Source organism: Haliaeetus albicilla, chromosome 23, assembly GCF_947461875.1.
Source record: "Haliaeetus albicilla chromosome 23, bHalAlb1.1, whole genome shotgun sequence".
NCBI classification, from domain to species: Eukaryota; Metazoa; Chordata; class Aves; order Accipitriformes; family Accipitridae; genus Haliaeetus; species Haliaeetus albicilla.
In genome coordinates, this window is record NC_091505.1 from 15,075,322 (window position 1) to 15,097,433 (window position 22,112).

Below are 22,112 nucleotides of genomic sequence, written 5' to 3' on the forward strand. Positions count from 1 at the left end.
TTAAGTAAACCATGCCAACAGCACTGACACCAGCACAAACAGAGATAAAGGAGGCTGAGAAGCCTTGGTCCTTGGAGTCTTTGTGCTCAGCATGGTGTGGATGAGAGAAGAGCAGGAGCCTGAGCTGACACCTTTCCACATCCAAATGTCTGCTCAGGGCAGCTGCGGGTAGCCCCAGCACCCTCTCCTCAGTGCAAGCTCCCTGGGGCACCCACTCCTATGCAGCAGCCATGGTGCTGCAGGGAGCAGGAGCCCACAGCAGCGCTGCCACTACGTCTGATGGTCATGTGCACCCAGGGGCACACATGCTGGTGGTCACACCGGGTCAGGTGCTTCTCTGGGAGTGACAAGGAATGGGACCAGGACTGATGACAGCCATTGAACCTGCTGCCACACAACCCCATGGGCAGGGGCAGCTCCCCTGGGACCTGTGTCAGGTGGCCCCTTCAGCCATCAACCCTTGCTCCAGGACTGCAGTGCACCTTGGTGCTGCCCTGCCCCTCTCAGTCCCTGGGTGATGCAGAGGAGTTATCTCCATCCTTGAACGGGCTCCATAAAAGCACTGCATGATCTCATGCTCTGCTGCCTCCGCCAGCACAAACACCCACCCTCACCTTTGCAAATTATTCCCCAAAGCAGAAGGGGAGGACCAGGGTGGTGGTCTGCTCCCAGCCAGCTCTGCAAAGCAGCAGGCTTCACAGGAAGCTAGTGAGAAGCCTTCCAGCAAGGGAACACTGCAGAAGTTGCGCAGCTGTAGCGAAGCCTTAGCTGGTACTTGGACAAGTTCACTTCTTGGAGAGCAGCAGAGAAGCCACAGTGCTTTTCCTGCAGAGCTGCTGAAGCGCATTCCAAGCCCAGGAGCTGCTGGGAGCTCCAGTCACCCTCACACAAGCAGAGCAAGACACTGGACTGTCACATTTGGACTCTGCACAGCCTCAGCCAGAGACATTAGGGCAGTCACTAGTAAAAACCAAGGAGGGCTGCTATGTGCAGGGCTGCCACACTTTTCCTCTCCAAAAATGACATCCACCTCCTCATGCCCTGCAGCAAGGCCTGCCCAGGCTGGTGGTGAAGGGAAGGGAAAAGCATCCCAGCACCTGCCACAGCCAAGCACAGGCTGGAAGTGTTGTGGCACAAAGCAAAGGGCAGAGCTGCGTTTTACACATAAGCACTGTACCACGTGTGTGTGTACATGCTCTTCGGGTGGGCAGCATTACTTTCACAGCAAAATCTGAGCCTCAGCTGAGCCTCAGCACCGTTAGCTCCCTCGGCACCACGCGTGGCTAATTATTCTCAAAGCACCGCTGCCCTGCCTTGCTCCCAGAGAAGGGACCAATGTGTATGGAGAAGACTGTCATGTAGGAAATTTCAATACAGGAAATTATTGTGGGCAACTGGGCAGGGAAACAGGGACATTTTTCTGTTCCAGGGATAAATTCTCAGTCTTTTGGCTGCTGTGAGATACACTGAGCTTAGGGGTGGCAGAAATCATGAAAACTCCAGTAAGGTGAGAACTGAGGCATTTTGAACCACCAACGTACTTCACAGTTGCCTGCTCTGTGAGAGGAGAGTTTATACACTGGTCATATGTGGCCTTAGAAATAATAAAGAATACTCCAGAACGAGCCAATGTTCAAATGATATGCAGCCCGAGGAAATCAGCACTGCAGGCACGTTATCCTCATCCCAAGCACTACTAACTCCAAATACACGACGAGAGGCGGGGGAGCTTCCGTGTCTCATCACAAGTGACTCAGTTTGAGCCAACGGCCACCAGAGCCGTCGCTAGAGCCGAAGGGCAGCACCAGTGTCTGGGTGCTTTAATTCCCGGCACGTCACGCCTGGATGCCCAAATGGCCAGCACTGGGGATCTGCTGGTCCGTGAGTCAGCAGAGCCCAGTGGGGACAGAGGGCACGTCTCCCTCCAGCTCCCCGGGAGGTGACCAGAGGCAACTGCAGATGGGCTGCAAAGAAACCCTGCCCGTAAGCAGAGCCGGCGGAGAGGGAAAACCAGGAGATGAGTGCGCCCGAGGTGTTTCACTGTGCCTTACATTGTCCCCCCCTCTCCAGCGTAACCCGGACCCTGCTTCCCGGCCCCGGCCGTAAGGGCTGGGAGCGGTGGGGGTCCGCCAGCCCCAGCAGCCGGTGGGAGGGCCGGGAGAGGAAGCGCTTTGAAGTGGCTGGCGATCGCTGGCACAGCCGGCTCCGGAGGCAGCGTGCAGAGACTCCCTAATGCGCCAGCCCTTTCAGGGGCAGCCTTGGCACTCAGAGAGATGGCGTGTGAATAGCCAGGACAGCAACAGGAAAAGCAAAGCAAAGAAACCCAACAACAGAACTGGGGAAATGGCTGGAAGGAAAGCGCTCCCCAAACCTTCAAGCCCAGCTGTGCCAGCCCTGCCAACCCCAGGGGCACAGGGAGGCTGAGGCCGGGATGCAGGGGCCCCGCTGCCACGGGATGCCCAGGATGGCAGCCCCTGCCCGCCAAACAACCCCTCCCTGCACTGAGCCTTTCAGAAGAGCTTGGCTGCCCAACCACTTTGCAGATCCAACTTTGGGATGCACAGAGGAGCCCAGGCTCTCCCCACCTGCAAGGGGGCTGTGCGGCAGGGTGGGTGAAGCATTGTGTCTGACAAGGGGCTGAGTCAGCTCCCATTTGCTCACCTCCACTCCCTGGCCCGTGACACTGGCCAGGAACACAGGATCGCTTTGGGGCAAGGGAGGCTGAGCTGGCCCTGTTGCCCCAAAGTGCCGCAGGATGAGCCCTGCACAGCCCTGGGGATGGAGGCAAGGCAAAGCAGAGATGTGTCTGAACTGGAGGTGCTCATCCACCAGCAGGGTGGCTGGGGCTCAGGGAGGATGCTGTGCCAGGGGGTGGAGAGCAGATCCTCGCTGGCAGAGGCATGGGAGTGTAAGCAGTGGGAAGCAGCTTTGACAGGACTATGGGCTGGGGCAGAACACGGCAGCATTTACACAGCCAGAAGAGGTTTTATGCTTTTAACTGAGGAGCTCTGGATGCAAAATGACAAGGTATGAAACAGGGGAAGAACTCAGCCCAGGATGGGCTGCAGTCCCCCATCACACAGCTGCTTCTCTGAGTGGATCTGTACACCCCCAACGGCAGATGCGCCCCTAAGGAATGGGTGCATTTAAGTGCTACCCACCATCAGAGGCTCCCCCTCATATCCAGGGGCTGGGAGGCTGCTGGTGCCAGTGGGATGAAGGAGGGAGCAAAGGCTAAGCCCAAGAGAAGGTGTTCTGAAAGGCCTGGAGCAATGTGAGCATCCTCCTCTGACCTGACCCCAGACCTACACTCCCAGCCGGCACCGGTCCCGGCTCCCCCAGCTGGGGAGCAGAGATGGCCAGAGCATCCACAGGGCTCCTCTGAGCAGGAAGTGGGGGGCGGTAGGGTGGGCTGCTTGGAGGGCCCGTGGGCTGGGTGGTGGCACAGAGAGGTGCCGGAGGAGCATGCCGCGGGCTGTCCAGGCACCCTCTCACTCACTCTCTCTCTCTTTCCTCTCTGTGCCTCTCTGCCGGTCGGCTTGCTACATACCTCCTTTCCTACATATTTTCTTGTTGGGCTTTCGGGTGCATTCCTTGGAAATCCGTTTTACTGTAAAATGAATAAAAGACTACAAAATAACAGGAGGCTCCACTGGCAGGAGTGGGCATGCAATCACAACCACGCTGCCACCCTCCCAACGCCCCTGGGACCGCAGGAGGTGGGGAAGGAGCGTCGCCGTGGGAGGAAAACTCTGGGCCAGCCGTGCTGGGCAGGAAGGAAGGCACGATGCATCCTGTGGCCAAGGGCCCCAGGGACAAAGGAGTGGAGCCAGCCAGCCTGGGAGAAGCTACCGGTCCACGAGGCTGCTCTGACGTGTGCAGCAACCAGCTGCGGGTCCCTTCCAGCCCGCTGAAAATCCCCAGGGGCTCCCGTTGCGGTGAGGCTGGGGCAGGCGTGCGGGCAGGCGCTGCCTCCTCTGCCCTCTACTTACAGTTCAGGTGGGATCCCCTACAAAGGAAAAGGTTAGACAAGGAGACAGCGCCACTCAGCCTCATCCCAACGGGACCATACCCCATGGGTCCCCAGCACCCCAGGCTCATCGCTCTGCCACTGTCTCACCGGCGGAACGGGAAGCAGCTAAGCGATGTGCCTGCCAGTGTCCCCAACCCCCCGTCCGTACCAAGGCCCAGAAAAGGGCTCCATGGTCCCTTCCTTGCTGGAGCATCTCCCCAGGGAGAGGCAGAGAGTGTTCCTCCCAGCCGCAGCCCACGCCCACAACTAGCGCATGGACCTGGGGAGGGTGGGAAGGGGGGGAGGAAGGACGAACCCGAACCAACTCAAGACAGAACCTGGCACTCGGCGCCTGGGGAGCACAAACCAGCTTGTCGCTCTGTGGATCTGCGGTCAGAGAGTCGGATTCAGATTTAGCAACACAAGAGAGGAACCCGTGACGATGCCATGGAGGTGGAGGGGGGGACCGGGAGGCGTGGAGGAGCAGGAGCACGCGAGACAGAGATGGCAGCTGAGGGCAAGAGGGCGAGCTGCGTGGCCAGAGAAAGCTTTCCACAAACAGACAGCATGCTGCAGGGTCCACAACCACATGCTTCAAACACAACACCCAGGTGAGACCAACCACTGCTGGGGAGGGGCGGAGCAGCCCCCCCCACCCTCCTGCGGGCACCCCGGCGGGGACTCACCATCCTCCGTGGGGATGTAGATGTTGAGATACAGACAGTCCTCGTTGGGGTCCTGGATGTATGTGGCCACAATATCCAAATTGGAGGTGAACCAGATGGGCAGCATGATCTCGGGAACGGCGTTGTGGATGTTCTGGGGGCAGACTGGTGAGAAGTGGGTAGCGTTCCTGATGCCCGACCAGGATGGTGGCGGCTCGGGGGGCATGAACCTCTTCTCCCCGATGGGGGGAGCGGCATAAGGTACCCCCAGGTACTGGTCCACAGGCCCCAGGATCTCGCTGGGCAGTGGCACACGCACCCCCCGTAACTTCCCATAGTGCGTGTTGACAGTTGGCGAGTAGACCTGGCCCTCCATCTGCACAACTGCCGAGGCGAAGCTCAGGACCCAGAGGGCAAGACGCAGGTCCCAGCCAGCCACCAATTGAGGCACTTGGAGAATGGGGGGCAAGAGAGGGCTTCTCCAGAGTATCAGCCACATCGTCCGGGAGGAGCAGCACCAACATCCAGGCCTGAAGCTCCTGGGGCGAGGGCTCAGGGCATCCCCATCACACCAAGCCTCCGATTTGCCCACCGGGAACAGATGGAGCAGGAGAGCCAGGAGTCGGGAACGCACAGTCCAGCCACACCTTCTGCTGGGTGAGTTGGGAGCACGGATGCAGGGAGATGTGCCACCACGCCTCACAGCCTGCCAGCTGCCTGCTGCTGCCTCCCTGCCAACGGCCTGGCCTGGAGGGGACTGCTGATACTGTGGAGAGATGGAGGGAATTAACAGCAGACTTGCTCTGGGAAGAGTCAAAGAGTTGCAGCACAGAAGGAGCCAGGATCCCTGGCCACACCCTCCCACCCATGGGTGCTCACTGGCTCTGTCACCACCCAGGCAGGCGGCTCTGGGTGAGCAGCACAAGTAGACCACATGCAGACACACAGACTGTGTCTGTCCACGCCTGCAGAGCATGTGCCCGGCGGTTGGGGGCCAGCCCTGCCCTGCCTGAGTGAGCTCTGCAGCCACCCTGGTGAGTAGCACAGCATCCTTGCCCCATGCTGCAGGAGGGTATCAGCAGCAGATTATGGGTGCCAAGATAAGCAGGACAGTGCCACTTCCCTGGCACCATCCTTCCCCACAAGGAACCTGTCAGGCACCACCGCTGCTGCCCAGCATGGCCCCTGCACAAGAGCCTGCTGGCACCTCTCCCCTCCTGGCTGAGCCAGAGCTGCCTGTGCTCCCACGCCATGCAGTCTGTGCTCCTCACCTCAGCTCCATCCCAGTATCGCTCCCCTGCCCAGGTGCCACCACCCCACCTCACACCCCTGCAAATTAGACCCACATGTCCTACCCAGACACCCATCTCACCCGCCCACATGCTCTCCAGCCAGCTTTCTCCCTCCATGTGCCACTGGCTGAAGCGGCGAGACCTCAGGCACAACCTGGGTGATGAGCAGGCAGGACGGGAACAGCCAGAGTGCTTCTGGGCAGCATCCCCCTGCGCTGGCACGGCAGCCTCCCAGCCACCCCCTCCCTGCTCCAGCTGCCTCCTGGCCACCCAAGCAAGCCCCGGAGAGACAGAGCTCTGCTCCCACGTCCCCACACTGGGCTGTCAGCAGGGGAGAAGCAGATGTGGCAGTCCCCTGTGGGGTCTGCGGGGAAGGAAGGGAGCTGCAGGCAGCGGCTGCAGATGGGGACCTGCGGATGTATGTCAGCGAGCAGAGCTCCTGCGCCAGGGAGCCCTTGCTGGAGGCTGTGTGGATTTTCAGTGCTCTGCCCTTCACCTCCCCGCACCGCCTGCCGCATTCAGGGCTTATGTAAGTGGCCCCCCCACCTCCCCCCCACCAGCACCGCTGCTCTTGGGGGACCTGGGCAAGGGGAGCCACGGAGGCTGCGCTCACCCGGTGCTTGCCCTCACCCCAGCTGGGCAAGAGCAGCATCAGCCGGAGGCTGGCTCCGCACCTCAGCAGGTGGCTTTGCAGCCCAGTCCCCACTGAAAGGCACTGCTTGGTGGCGAGTCAGAGGATGCTCGTCCTGCCTCAGCCACATGTCCTTACCCTGGGGGAGATGGCAGCAGTGGCGGGGCACCTCCATTTTGCCCCAGAGTATCCTTACATGGCCACCTGGTAAATCTCTCCCAGGCTCAGGGGAGAGTTGCCTTGGAATTATTGGAGCACAAAATAAGGGCTGTATGCAGATGGGAGGACATGGCTCTGGTGGAGGCTCAGCTGGGCAGGGACTCCACAAACGGAGAACACCTCGTTCAATGAGGAAAATCCGCAGGAAAAAAAAACAAAACAAAAAAACACTGAGGGTGTCTCAAATCTGCACTGCACATGTGCAGGCAACTCACTGCTGGTCATTAAGGAAATGGGCCCGTGCTGTGCCTGCTTTCCTGATATGCCCAGGGAACACTGCAGGCTCAGAAATCAGGGTATGACAGGCATAATAAGAAACACTCAGCCCAGAAAATCATGTTACTGCATCCAGCCCACCCGAGCAGCAAGGCCTCGCAGGGCTGGGCATGCAGGCAACCTTCCAGAGCTTGTGGAGGGACCAGAGGTAAAGCCAGACAGGGAGGGTGATACAAATGATGAGGAGAAGCAGTCGCACCTACTGCCCCATCCACAGCACAGCGACAATCTGAGGGCTGAGATATCATGACCGGGGCTGATCCTGCTCTACCCCTGACCCCCGTCACCCCTGTGCATCATTCCCCTCCATCTCCTCCTGCCCCACCAGGCAGTGACAGAAACACACCTGGCAGGAGCATGACCCTGCTGCATTATCCTCCAAACAGCTGCCAAAGCCTAAGAAACAAAAGGTGTACTGAGGGACAGAAATACAGCTGAGGCACCCAGAGACCCCAAGCTCTGCTCTGCCCCACCACCACTGGAGCTGCCTCTGCAGTGCAGTGCCTTGGCTGCCCCACTCTGCCCCCAGCTCCAGAAGAAAGCCATAATTCATCTAACATTCCTTGCAGCAATGCTCCTCCTTCAGCAGAGAACTGACGTTTGCCTAACAGCAACATCCCAGGGGTGCAATGATGGCCCAGAACCCCCCCAAAGCTGCATTCCCAAGTGGGATCTCAAAGGTGCTTCAGACCCACCGCTCTGCCTGACTTGCTGGAAGGCAAACTGCCCAGTGCAAATCTTCTGCTCAGGTTCCTTTGGGTACCACGTGTTAGGATAAAGCCAAATTATTAATGACTGTCATATCTAATTTGTATGACTGGAAGCTACAGGCAGCTTCCAGTCTTTATGCTAGTGCCCACAACTCCCTGCAGAGTCATTTCAACCTACTCGTCATCGTTCTCCCTCTGCAGGAACACCACAGCCCTGCCAGCGGTGGCTTACCAGCTGATTTCCTGACTTGAGAGCTTCCTCGGGGCTGCGGCCACATGCTGCTGTGGGCATTGCTGCTCCACCAACTCCTGTAGCCAACCGATTTCAGGGCACCAGACAGCAGCCACTCTGCAGCCCGCAGCTGCCCAGCTGGGCTGCACACACCAGTCACTGCAAAATTAGGGCTGAATTCACCACCCACTTTGCGTCCTTGGTGTGGCCGTGCACCCAGCATAACCAGTCTGTCCTGGCACAGTGAGGAATCTCTTCTTACAAAACACAGCCAAAAATCAGCTTCTTGCTACAGCTCTTCAGAATTACGTTATGATGATATTCCTTTGGGTTTTTGTTTAATCTCCATCCATGGTTCTTTCAATAGCTTTTAAAAACCATGGAAATTTGAAGACAAAAAACATAAGCTATCATAGAATTAAGTTCCATGTACACATCCTTAACTTAAATAAAATGATGCTACAGGACTTGCAACTGTCTCCAATCATGAGTTTTACGAAGCATCAGGCACAGAGGTGAGTTATGTTAGCGATAGCCAAATATGTCCAGATATGGAGATACACAGTTAAGACCCAGCAGCCCTAATGTTATCCTGGAGAGTCACGATGCCTTAACACTCAAATCCAGATCATGATATTTTAACATTTGTAATTCCACATTTGGTTCTATCATTTTTTAAAGACTTTTTCCCTCCATCTGCCCATGTCCCTGCAGCACAGAATAAAGGCACCCAAACAATCTCAGCAACACGCTCCTAAGCCTTTCTATGTTTGGATTGTTTTTCAATTACAAACCCCCCAAAATGATGCAAACCCTAAATCTGGAATTCCCTGGGTTTCAAAAGCCTCATTTGGGATGATTACAATACCCCTGTAACACATCTTATACCCTCCTATTGCCGCTCTGTGCTCTGTGCTTTCTGATGTAACTTCATGTTAACATAACATTTAGGATGGGAATTTAGCCTTAATTTAATATTGACAGACTGCCATGAAAACCCGAGCTCAGCCCCCTTCACCGGGGGCTGTTGCATGCGCCTTGCATTGCTGCCTGCTGCCTCAACAGCTCATAAGCTTCCCCTTGGTCTTTCAAAGCATGCAAAATAACCAGGAGATCCGAGAAAGGACATTCTGTTCAGGGAAATGATTCCCCTCACATCCCACAGGAGGTGGGAGCAAAACTTCCCCAGCTTTGCCACCTACAGCGCTCCCGTTCTTCCCTCCAGCAGTGAAGCCAAATGTGTCTCCCAGCGAAAATGGCTGCTGCCTCCCTGCAGCCCTGCGCCAGGAGGAGCCATGCCTGCCAACTGGAAGGGAAACTGGGCCGGGCTGGGCAGATACAGCCAAACTGGGGATGCTCAGGCAAGCGCGCAGTGAGGAGCTGGGAGGATAAAGACACCACAGGCATCCCAGGTCATTCTGCCAGACCACTGGTGGGGTTAGCGGAGGAAGTGAGGCTGCTAGCTGTTAGGAATGTTATTCATGTGCTTTGGAAAACAAACGCTCTATCGGTATTTCCACAGCCATACTGTCTGCCAGACAGCTCCCTCCTCAACATGGAGACGCTCTCCATGGAAACCTGGGCAGGCGGGATCCTCTGGAAGCCTCCCTCGCAGATGCACAGTCAGGCGTCTCAACACCAGCCAGACGAGCCGGATCCACACCTTTCCTGGCAGACGGCCGAGGAGATGCAAGCAGGCAGCCTGACCTCATATCGGACCCTTCATCGGGGTCCAGCCTCCTGCCTCTGAGCACCCAGGCTGACCCAACCCCAAGCTCATCACATTGATGCTGTGGCTCTATGTCCTGTGTGGTCCAGAGCCAGGACAGACTGGGACCTCAAACCGCCTGGCTGGCACGGATGGATGATTCCTCCCTACAGCAAGTGGACAGGAGGTCCCATTGCACCATCTGGCCACTCTCCCTTGTGCAGCTCTGCTCACCATCTGACCCCATTGTATCATGGTGAGAGGTGGCTGGGGGACAGCCCATGCATCCCAGCACAGACATGCACCCAGCAAACAGCATGAGAAACCACTGCCTCCTCTTCCCCAGGGCAAGCAGGCTCCAAACCTTTCCACCAGCCTGTGCTCCAGGACCTCAGGCTGATGCTCAGCTCTCAGGCAGCAGCACCTCCCAGCTGCCCTCCCTACCCTGCCAGCTGCTCTCCTCTGCCAGCAAGCGACCCTGGCTCTCATCAACCCCCCATCCCATACCACCTGGCCTGTGATGCTGCAGAAACCGCACAGGAAACCCTGGGGAGCACAGAAGCTGCAGAACAACTGGACTGACGTGCTTGTGTCCGTGTGTCCTGGCAGCTCCTGAAGAGCAGCCCCCTGCCAGTAGGTCTTGGCTTGCACCCTCTGATGCTTGTGGCCTGGGTCAATGCTTGAGGATACTACTACAGAACAAAGTTGGTGGTTACGTGCTATGGATTGTGCCCAGTGGGTTTTTCTGACCCACCCCAGGTTACACATCCATGCCACAGGCAGATGTTTCCTGGTCCCACAGCACTGTGGGAGCAATTCCCAAGACTTCAGCTCCATCACGGAGCTGGTGCACAGTAATAGATGGTTACCAGTGGCTCACAGTTACACTGAAAGGGAACAAGTAGGGTTTCAGAAAGGGCGGCCCTGCTGCTGCCACTGCTCTGCTTTTCCATGAATGACCTAAATGACAGAACAGACTATGTTTTAAAATCTGCACATGACACCCAGTGCTTTCGAGGCCAGGATGGGAATTTGACACACTCCAGACAGGCTGGGGAGAGGGCTGAGAGATGATGGGCAGAGCTGTAAGTCATTGGGAGGTAAAAATCTGCACAAACAGACCACGGAAGAAAAGACAGCAACGTTTCTGCCAGAAGGGTCACAAGGGCTACGGGGGAGTACAAACTGAACGTGAGCCAGCACGTCATTGCCACAAAAAAAAAGGCAAATACAGTAGGATGTGTGAAAGGCCAGCTTATACAGACACGTGAAGTAATTACTTTGCTCTCCTTTCTGCTCATAAAGGCACATCAAGTAATTACACTGTTCTCCTCCAGAGAACCAGTTCATTCCCGAAAAGATTTGGGCCAACTGAGAGGGGCCACAGGAGACCAGCAAGACCACCAAAAAGCCTTGGACAAAAGCCTGGAAGAGTGGGGCTAGTCTAGACAAGCCAGAGGATGCAGTTCTATAACATCTAAAGGCCACTGTAAAAAAGGTCGGAACAGTGTGACATTGAACTTCATGCTAGGTAGGAGACACATTCATATTAAGAAAGGAGAGTCAAGTGTACACCATGAAAAGTTGAAGTGCCCCATGCACATCTGCAAAGGGTGCTACATGGCAGATGGATGGACCAAGTGTCCCCTTGGCATCCCCTCTGGCCCCGTCTCCTACACTTCTCTTCAACCCTGGCTGGCAGTTCTGTCCCTGCCCTTATTTGTTCAGCATTTGTCACTACCTGGGCAAACTACAGCCACCTTGGCCACGAAGCCTTCAGCATTTAGGATGCTCTGACAGAGCAGAACACTTAGGAGGCTTCCCAGCACCGTGGAGCCCATCACATCTGTTCTCCACTCTGCAGAGGTCTCCCCCAGAGTCCAGTGTCCCCCATCTCACTCTCCTCCTAGAGGCACATCTGCAGCACCTCTGATATCTAGGCACCACAGTCACTCTGATGGGACAGAAGGAAAAACAGTCACAAACCTCACCCTTGTTTGCTTCAAGAAGTGCAAGATACATCCCTGTGACTTGCCTTTCCTAACTTCTACCCACAGCACGACCAATATTTAAAGCAAGCTGAACATCAGAAGCCTACGAGACACTCCACTGCACATCCTTTGCCCTGGGGAGAGGATGAGAGACCGCGTGAGAAGTGTCAGTTAAGTTCCTCAATGCTGCAAGAACATATGTGGGACAGAAGCTCTTTGACAACTCCCAGACACGTGCCAAGATCCTCGAGAGCTCCCATTCAGAACAGAATGTTACCCAAAATCCCTAGAAACAGACAGTTTCAAATGCCACTTCTGCTGTGGTGCCAATGGCCTCCTGCTGCAATATGGCCTGTCCCCATTTGCTCCATGGCCTTTAATTAGTCCTTCATGAAGGAGCCAAGCCTGCCTTCAGAAGGACACCAGGGGCAAAGCAGACCTTTTCCTTGCCCACACTTCAGCCTTTCCAGACATTTTTGGTATTGAATGCCAGCACACTGTTCGATGCCCAGCTCCAGAAGGCACACTACACAGCAGGTGAGATAGCCTGGCTCATTTCCAGCTCTTGTTTAGCATCAAAAGCTCCAAAAATGCAGGAGGTTTCTCAGGGTTACTGAGCCGAGACTGGCAATGCTGCTGAAGGACAGCCAGTGAACGCTGCAGCAGGGATGGTGTTGGGGTCAGCACCCAATACTGCTGATGCAAGCAGAGGGCAGCTTCTATAGAGGACCCAAGGACAACCATGCTTGAAAGCCTGGGCTCTTTTGGAGTGGGCTACATGCTCACCTTGAGCTGGTCTGGATTTTGACTGACCTTCCCACTCACTGCTTTCCAGGAGTCGGGTGGAAAGCTGAGGCAGGGCCACGTGGCACAGACAGCAGCTGCTGTGTGAGCAAGAGGCTCTGCCTGGACAGATCCCTGGCAGTGAAAAGGAGAGCAGCAGCAGCTTCTTGGTGGGCTGCGGGGTTTCCATGTGGCTCAGGGATAGCTGGTGGAAGTAGGCCATTTAGTGCCATGTTCTGGATAGAAATAATCTGGATTATCTCATGTTACGGCTTCCCTGACCCCAGCATGAAGAAACGATGCAGCTTTTCTCTCCCTCACCTTGCTGCCTGCAGTTTCAATTTACAAATGCTTCCCTGCAGGGGCAGAGGTTAATGAGAACCACTGTCTAAACAGCAAACACTGTGCCCTAGCCTTGGCATGGATCTACGCACACTTGCTGCCCAGCCAGAACAACTGGCAGCAAAGGAAGAGAGCCTGACCCTGCCTGGAAGATCAAAGAGCCCCAGAGGAGACTCCAGAAGGCCTTGCAACGGTGTCGCCGCACACACTACAACTGGATGTGGCATCGCTTTATCCCAGCCTGAACGTGCCTGGTCCGGCCTGGCAGGACCGACCACCATGGGGCGGTGCTTTGTGCTGTTCCCTGAAGATCGTGTGAGGGGGTGCAGGCTGCTCAGTGCCCCCCAGCCCTGCCAGCACGTTGATCCCTGCCAGCACGTTGATCCCTGCCTGCTTCGACCCCAGGGCAGGGGAGGTGGGACCGGCGCGTCCCCCCCGCCCCCCCCGGGGCCGGGCGGGAGCTGTCCCTTCAGCACCGCGCCGCTCCCGCCGGCCCCTCCTGCGCCAGGAGAAGGAGTGGTGGTTCTTCTCCGAGCAGACCCACAGCCCAGCCCTGCAGCCCAGATCGTCTGAAAGGCACGGAGTACTTGCAGGAAAAGCGCTCGGTCTCTCTCGGGCTCCACTGGGCCGTTTGTCTGGCGGCTGGAGGAAAGGCGGGACATGCAAGGATAGCTGCCGAGCAAACTGCATCACCTGGACTCGATGAGGGGCGACCTCATTGCTCTCTACAGCTTCCTGAGGAGGGGAGGTGGAGAGGGAGGTGCTGATCTCTTCTTCCTGGGATCCAGTGATAGGATGTGTGGGAATGATTTGAAGCTGTGCCAGGGGAGGTTTAGACTGGACCTTAAGAAGCATTTCTTTACCAAGAGGGTGGTCAAACACTGGAACAGGCTTCCTAGAGAGGTGGTTGGTGCCCCATGGCTTTCAATGTTTAAGAGGGTTTTGGACAATGCCCATAATAAAATGCTTTAGCTTTTGGTCAGCCCTGAATTGGTCAGGCAGTTGGACTAAATGGTCATTGTAGGTCCCTTCCAACTTAAATATTCTATTCTAGAAGAAACAGCACTTCATAAATAAATGGCAGAATTACTCCAGCTCTTGCTTTGTGCAGGCAGGTGACTGACAATGCAAAAGTGCATCCACAGAACCCTGGAATTTCCAGACATCTATTCAGGAGCAAACTGACAGACAATCTGCTTTCAGCAAGCCCTTGGCACCAGCACAAAGTTCATACCAAGACAACTTGCTTTCTCTCCAACACATCACAAACAAGCACCAGACACCTACTTTAAGGCAATATAAGCTCACTCACAAATCAGAGATCAACACTCTGCAGCTAGCGACTGGAGTGCAAATCTCACCCAGCGAAGAGAGAGCTGTCTGCACAAGCAGCATTCCTCTCACTTCCTTCTCCAGCTTTGGCGAGCCACGCGTTGACATTATCCCAGCTGCTCATCACCATCCCCCTCACATCTGCCAGAGTAATGGCTCCTAAGTCGTCTCCCAAACAACCACTTTGGAAACTACCGTGGCTAGTAGGGGCCCCAGTTCTTAAGCTAACATGGATTATTATGACTGAACCACATTAGGAAGCAATTACACAAGAACAAGGCTCTTTTCAGAGCAACAAGCTTCTGAAACTCTAAGTCCAAACACGTTCACATTTTTTATGTTAGCAAAAGCAGGTTTGAAATTTAACAAAGAAAGGAGACTTCAGTGACCCAAAGAGGCTGGCTTGATGAAATGACACCCCCATTTCTGAAATGCCCCACACTAAGCAGCAAGTATGAAACCCCACTGCTGATGGAATGTCCTTCCCCAAAACTCTCTCACACCCCAGTTCAGCAAGCTCCTTTCTGGACACCCAGCCATGCAAAGGACATGGACCTCCTCCAACCAACTGGGCCATGGGCAATTTGCACAAAGCCCTGTCCTACCCGTACTACCACCTGTGCTAATAATGGGTCAAGGTGTCTCACACATGCTCCAAGGAAAGCTGAGAAAGCACTGGTGGCTGCACGCAGGCTGAGTGTGTGCACAGCCAATGCTTTCCATGGACTACCATGGCCTGGAGGAGGCTCTATAAATGTAAGGAGGTGGGCTGGGCAGAGAGGAACCGACTGCAGCTTAAAATACAAAGACTTCCTGCAAATGTGACTAGAGAGGATGGGCAACAAACCCCAAGACTGCTTTGAAGGGGAACAGCTACACCAAAAATAAGTTGTCAGTGTTTCAATTTTACTGACTCAAAGCAGAGAGACAAACCCACTTAATCACAGGTTGTAATCCAGACCGTGGCTGTAAGAACCTCTAGTTTCAGTGGTAGAGCTGATTGTTTCCTTTATTGACACCTGCACCAACCATCTATTTCTGCCTGACATCACTGCCACTGCTCTTTGTCAGCTGAGCAAAGTTCTGTGGGGCAGAATTGTAAACCAGGTCATGGAGGTGATGCACGCTAAAGGTAATGAAACCCAGGGCAAAGAACAAAGATGAGGAAAACAGTTGGAGACAAACAGGAATGAACTTTACCATGGAAGCTGAAACACGACATAATTAGTCAGTTTTCCTGTGCAGAGATAAAGTTACAAGTTATCTGGCAGTGTACAAGCACCAACTTCCTGCACCACCTGTTACCACCGTCTTGTACCATGGGACACCAACCCAGCCACCAAGTCCATGGAGCAGGGTGGGACTATGCAGACAGCAAATCCCTGTGCAAGAGAGGGTGTGGGCCATCCCGACAAAGCCACCCCTCCAGGGTCACAATGCAGGCAGCAGGTCCATGCATGCTCCCTCATGGTGCTAGAAAACCCAAACATCGCAGTCCAGCACCAAATCACTTCCTCACTGCAGGATCCTTGGTGGCAATGCTAAGGAAAGCTGTCCCAGGAGATGTCTGAGCTAGCATCACCTCCACTGTCCACACCACCTCCACCTTGTTACAATAGTCCCTACTTTCACGTGAAACACCAGCCAGGCTCCATGCAGACCTACACAGCCAGAGCTCAAGATATGGGGCTGTGCCACCCCATGACCCCTGGCTTCCCAGAGCTAGGAGAGCTGCAGGTCCCATCCTGTGCCAGAGAGACACCCTGGCTGAACCCCAGCCCATCACCCTACTCAGAGAGGCAAGTGCTCCAGCACATCCTGCCTGACACAAGCTGCTGCGTTGTGTGTTAGTGCCAGTGGCCCTGACCAAAGACCAGACATGATTTTCTGACCATATTGCAAGAGTCAAGCTGGGGTCAGGGGAGCAGTGCCCTCTCTGGCCAGCAAGGAACACCCAGACAGACTGATCATCCTGGCATCACCATGCTGTTGCCCCCTTCCAGGCCAGATGGCATCAGCAGTGACCCACTGCTCCATGACACTGTGGCTTGCCTGGGGACACAGCCAGTCCCAGCAGCAGCCACCACTGAGGACCAGGGCACTGCTCAGTCCCAGTTCTGCCATGGCTGGCCTGGGTGACTGTGCTCCCCTCCTCACAGCACTGGCCTCTTCATCTGCAACAGAGGGCTGCTCTCTGCAAAGCACTCAGAGGTGGAAAACCCAGAAAGCTCTGGACTAGGGCAGGAGAAGGGGAGCTGTGACTACTGGTAGCAACACACATGGAAGACAGAGCATTGGCAAGTGCAAGCTGCGTTTGCTAACACTATAATGCCCATTCCCTCTGCTCCTGCCAGCAAGCAGGACTCACTGGAAATGTCAGGAAAGGAAGATCTGAACGTGAAGGCGAGAAAATGCCAAAGCACTCCTCTTCACAACACCCATCCTCCCCATCACCCAGGTTGCAAGCTGCTGGTGGCAGAGCGCACCAGGTCCCTCTCGCTTCCAGCTGTGCCATGCCCCTCGCCTCCACAGGGCAGGGGACACCAGCCCTGGGGCAGCACCTCTTGGCAGGGCTCCTGTCGGCAGCCAGGGCTACTCACCCAGAGCCAACATGACACAGCGTCAAGCAGCCACGTCCTGCAGCAGCCACTGCTCCTCTGAGGTGACGTCAGCCTCCGCAAGAGCTGGCAGGCAGGACATGCTGTGCATGCCGGCCGTGCTGCTCCCAGACACTGCCTGGCTCCAGCAGACACCGTGGCCTGTGTTCCTCACCAGCTACAGCTTATCTACAAATTGAATTTCACACTTGCACGCTCCAGAATAAGGCACAGGTGCTAGAGAAGCCACCCTCCCCCTCCACATCTGTCTTCCCCTTTGCTCCACCCCGCCGCTGAGCACCAGCACTGAGGATAATGGCTAGCGGCTGTGGAGATGCTCCTGGGCAAAGCTGGTGACCCTGCACACCCAGCATTGGCCCACAGTGGAGCTGCCACGGTGCTGATGGTGGCCTCCATGCTCAGGACAGCACCAGGGCAAGGGAAGCACTTGGGTCCCTGGCACAACGGCCACCCACACATGCTGCTAGCATGGCACAGCATCCAAAAATGCCTGTCTGCAGCTGAATAAGATAGAAACCCATCTCAGAGTTACTGGTTTCCCCAGAAACCCTGAAGGCTTTCCCAGGAACTCTGGAGATGCACAGATTTGCTACATGCTCTAGTGAGCAACCTAAAGAGTTCATATAGGAGTCACGGCCAGAGATCGCTGTCATCACAGGTTGTACATATAGCTGGCAGCCCAGACAGATGCAGTGTCAGTCACCTTGGAAGGACCTCAAGCAGTTAGATGGTCCAGCCCAAGTCCACAACAGCCTCTACTCAACTAAGGCAAGCAGCTTCCTCAAGCAGGGAAGCTTGCCCTCAGCAAGAACCATCAGCCATTCCATTCCGAAACCAAAACCAAAGCTGGTGTGACCGAGCAGAAGACCACGGAAACCCTCTAGGCTGGAGGGTCAGTCTGCAGCCAGGGCAGCTCTGCAAAGTCCAACTCTTGCTCATGCAACCAGGGCTGGCTAAGGACTGGAGGCCAGGCAAGCCAGCAGCTAGGAGGGAAGCCTGTTCAAATTTAATCCAAAATATATTTTCTATTTTCCCTTGTAGCTTTCTCCTCCCATATTTTCTATCTTCAAGCACAAAAAAAGTAGAAAGCCTAAAACCTCTGGCAAAAAATCCTTTAATGTGTTTTACTGTAAAGGCTGCCTAGTGTTAAGAAATAAGCTGGACCAGAGCAAATCAGGCAGCCTGGGGATGCCCTGCCTCTCCACAGGGAGCAGACCAGGATGAAGCAGGACATACAGGCAGGCTGCAAGGACCAGCAATGCCAAGGAAAGGCAACCTCCAGTGCCAAGAAGGCTCCCATGCTCCCTGCTGCTTCTCAGAGGTCCCCGAGCACAGCTCTGCCTCAACAGATGCCCACTTTGAAGCATCGCTCCCAGTGGACATGGGAGGAGGTTTTTGTTACAAAAAGCAGGTAACCACTTGGCTCCTCTTAAGGTCATAAGCATCAAAGTACAGCAGCTCCCTACCCAAGTCTGCAACCTCAGATCCTCATCAAGAGAGCCCAGCAGCAACAGACACCAAATGGTGATGAGACAGAAACAGAGATCATTTCTGTCTTGAGGCACAGGATTTGTCCCCTTACGGCTGCTAGCCAAGGGCAGATTTCAGTTTTGTGGTTCCAAGGACACCATTGTGCTGGCTGGCTAATTCCATCAGCCCTTGTGGACAGGGTCCTCCTGGAAGTCATGAGGATGGGAAACAGCGTCCTCTTCGTGAGCTTCAACTTTACTTGGCGTCATCCTGCTGTGCCGCACCCAAAGCCCACTGGGGACCGCTAGATCCCCAGCTCATCCCTGCCTCCTCCTCTCCAAGTCCACTTCTCCCACAAGAAGCAAACCTCTCCCAAGCTAAGCCTCATACCTCCCTTCTGTACTTGCATGTCTCTGAACTGTTCAAGGAGCTGGGGGACAGCCTTCTGGCACCCCATGTACACTGACGTAAGGCTGAACTGGACCCTCACTGGTAGCAGGACATGAGTCTTTTCTCATCTGGGCATAAAACCAGGAACAAAACTGAGACTGATGTTTCCTGATGTGCATGAGAACAGAGCCAGGGGACTGGAGGAGGGGGAGATGAAGATCAGATCCCTGCTGATCCCATAGTGCCCACCACATGCAGCGAGTACCAGGGAACTGGGACAATGCCAGGATGAGACTCCAGCTCTGCTGCCAGCGTGTTGGGTGGGTGCCCCTGTGCCCATGGAACCAGAGGAAGCAGAACTGCCAGGTAACACAGGAGGGAAGGGATATTGCCATCCATTTGCAAACCAACTGAATTAACTGTTCAGTGGACAAAAGTCCGTCAGAAGTCTCCAGCAAAGGGTCCTGTGATGCTGAGGCAGAGGATCGGTGCTTAGCCCAGGTCCCACCTCTCCCACCAGCTGCACCTCCATCACGTGGGGAGAGCATCCCACACTCTCAGCGAGGAAGCCGGACTGAGCAGGCATCTGTCACCTTGTGCCAAGCAAAGTAACACAGAGCTGAATGGGGATAAACCCATGCTTCCTTACCAAAGCCCAGCACTCACTCTTGGCTCCACCCTCCCTGGTAGGCACAATGTTATGAAAACAACAGCTCAGACCAAGGGTCCACCTTGCCCTATGTACTTTTTTGCCAGTAGTCAGAAGCAGAAGCAATTTGCAGCTCAGCAGCTGCCCAAGTCAGAGATGGATCTGGGTGTATTTTTTGGTTCTGGGAGAACCTCTTATCCTTCTTGAATTTATCGTGTTTCTCCTGGAACCAATATAAGGTTTCACTGTTCACGACCCCTTGTTCTGAGGACTTCCACAGTTTCATAGCACGTCTGTGAGAGGCAATGTCTCTCCTGTTTGGCACCTCCTGCTAGCTTCGTTTGATGTGACCTTGTACTTGCATGGAAACAAACAGTGAACAGTTAACCTCTATCCCTTCTCTCCTGGCCTCCTGTAGACACATCTTATCCATCTTCTGTTGTTTCTTTTTCAGTCTGAAGAACCCTGCCTTATTTAGCCATTTTTTGCACAGAGGGCTGTCAGACCTCTGACCATTCCTGCTGCAACTTCCAGGCATTTGACTGACAATGATCTCAACACCCATACATCTCTCCTGAGCTCCCCTGGGCAGCTCTAGGGACAGAGACATAGAGCAACTCCTGCCCCCTCCTCCTGCATCACTGTCCCACGAGTCCTCAAGTTGCTCAGCAGTGCCTAGAGTCATGTAAGGGAGGAGGAAAGATGTGAAGACAGCCAGACTCACAGACTCACCTCCACAACTCCTTTAGCACTGGGTGCCAGCACCAGGAGATGGACATGGCCACCTCCATAGTGAGTGGCATGCAGACGCTTTGGCCATGCTGCAGACTTGGGCTTCTTCTCCCACTCCTTTAGAGTAGCAGCTAATGAGTTCCTGATGAAGGCAAAGTCCCTGCAGCCCCTGATCACCACGCCAAAGGGGATTCTCAGCAGTCCCCTGCCCAAGCCCATCTCAAAGGCCTTCCTGACCAGCCTCTGCCAACCATCCCCGCCCTCAGAGAGCCGCAGCAGCCCAGGCCCAGACTCAAACAGGGCTCACACACAGTACGAGCCCTGTAACACACTCTGTCTGCAACCTTTCCCAAACTTTGCCACCTGCTCTGCTGGCATGGCCAGAGCATCTGGCCACCAGGCAAAGCTTCAGCTCTGCTTGCCAGGCACCTCGCAGGATAGACTCACATTGAGATGCAGTTTGAAAGTAACAGATGTTACTCCACTGTTCTGCATTTTGCAGTGTCAGGAGCAAGGCTTCTTTACCAACAATCCCCTGAGCTCCTTGCCAAGGCAGTCTCAGCCCAAACAGTGCTCCCCGGCACAAAGTCTTGCTCACAGACAAGCTGCTGTGCCCCATGCCACGTGCCTGCCCTGCTGCTGGACAGACAACATGGCAAAAGGAGTATATTGCAAGGGCAGAGTTCCCCACACAACTGCAAGACTAAGCAGCAACACAGGTTTCATCATGGACTGTGATACCACATTGCTACTGAACCCAGACAAGCCTCCAAACAAACAGCATGTATCCTCCTAACCAGGGAAAACTTCCAGGAACCGCACGCACCAGACAGGACCTGGCAGTTGCAGCCAGAAGCCCCTGTGTCTTTCCACCACTCCCGCTTCATCCCCATTTCCCCTCAGTCAGACTCACTCCAGGACCTGAATGATGTGGGTTCAAACTGCCAGCTCTGGCAATTGCAGGAGCTTTTATTCATTCCCCTCACATGCGTTGCAGAATCCTGCTGAGGCCAGCAGCACACAGGGATGGTCACAGCCTGCTCCCTGCCCCCAGCTCTGGGGAGCATCACATTAGGAGACCACCAGAGCATTTAGTCCATCATGCAGCACCACTCAGCTCTGCCACAGTCCTCGAAGCCAGCTCTCCTCGAATACCCTGGTACCAGAATCCACCCTGCCTCCTTCTGCTGACGTGCCCCTGCCAGCTGGCTGCGACCGCCTCCCCCTGTGCTGACCCAAGACCCATGCATGCCCCTGGCGTGCCAGACCCTGATTAAGAAGCATCTTCTGAAACACTGTCAGCAGCAGCCAATAACCACAGACCATGAGGGGAGGAATCTCTGTCTGGGATCCCACGGGGAGTAAATAACTGTCCAATCCCAGTGGCACTCAAAGCCCTAAGCACAGAGCCAAGCTGTCCCTGCCCCATCCTGTCTGCACTTGGTGCACAGTCCCAGGACGGCAGATACTCGGCCCCTCTGTGCACTGCTGTGAGATTTCACAGGTTCCTCCGTGGCTCCTCCGCAGCTTGTACCCAGACACATGCTTCATGTCCCCATCCCCACTGCTTCCCATCATCCTTTCACCCTCCTCCTATTACTGGATTCTTCCAGCTACCACCAGCGCAGCATGGACACCCCACACCAGTCTGTCCCAGGACACAATTGCTCCTGGATAACCAAGAGAGCTTCCCTTCTCCCCCCCCACTGCATAGAAGTAGCTCCTAGCAGGAAGAATATGGGAAGATGGCAGCAAACCGCTTGGGAGGCAGCAGAACTGCTGTGGTTGGGGAGGTTTAGGAGCTGGCTGAGCTGATGCTGCTCAGCAATAGTTTAGATGGAGCTTAGAGACTTGATGACCTTGAGGACCCTCCCATACCTGCTGTCCTAAAATTCCTCCTCCCTTGGCACAAAGATAAGGCCAGTGTGGACCTTCCAAAGCATTTTGGCAGTCACTATCTCCTTGCTCTCGCTCACAGACTTAATGTGATCCTAGCCAAAAGGCACCTGGAGCTGGTCCTTGTCTGTGTTGGACCTGAGCACCCAGAGTGGACCCCACAG

General features: G+C 55.1%; 1 protein-coding gene across 4 annotated transcripts in view; it reads right to left on the reverse strand.

Moving 5' to 3' along the window:
* The window catches only part of NLGN3 (neuroligin 3), a 42,702-nt gene that overhangs the window by 18,197 nt on the left and 2,393 nt on the right, over window positions 1–22,112 (reverse strand). For 2 of the 4 annotated variants that reach the window (XM_069811324.1, XM_069811322.1), the window contains exons 2-3: window positions 4,699–5,443; window positions 3,551–3,610 (exon numbers count right to left, since the gene is read on the reverse strand). In XM_069811324.1, coding sequence (XP_069667425.1) covers window positions 3,551–3,610; window positions 4,699–5,176 — 538 coding nt within the window. In that variant the 5' untranslated portion in view covers window positions 5,177–5,443. The remainder of the gene's footprint in view (window positions 1–3,550; window positions 3,611–4,698; window positions 5,444–22,112) is intronic. The other 2 variants (XM_069811325.1, XM_069811323.1) reach the window with 1 other exon arrangement.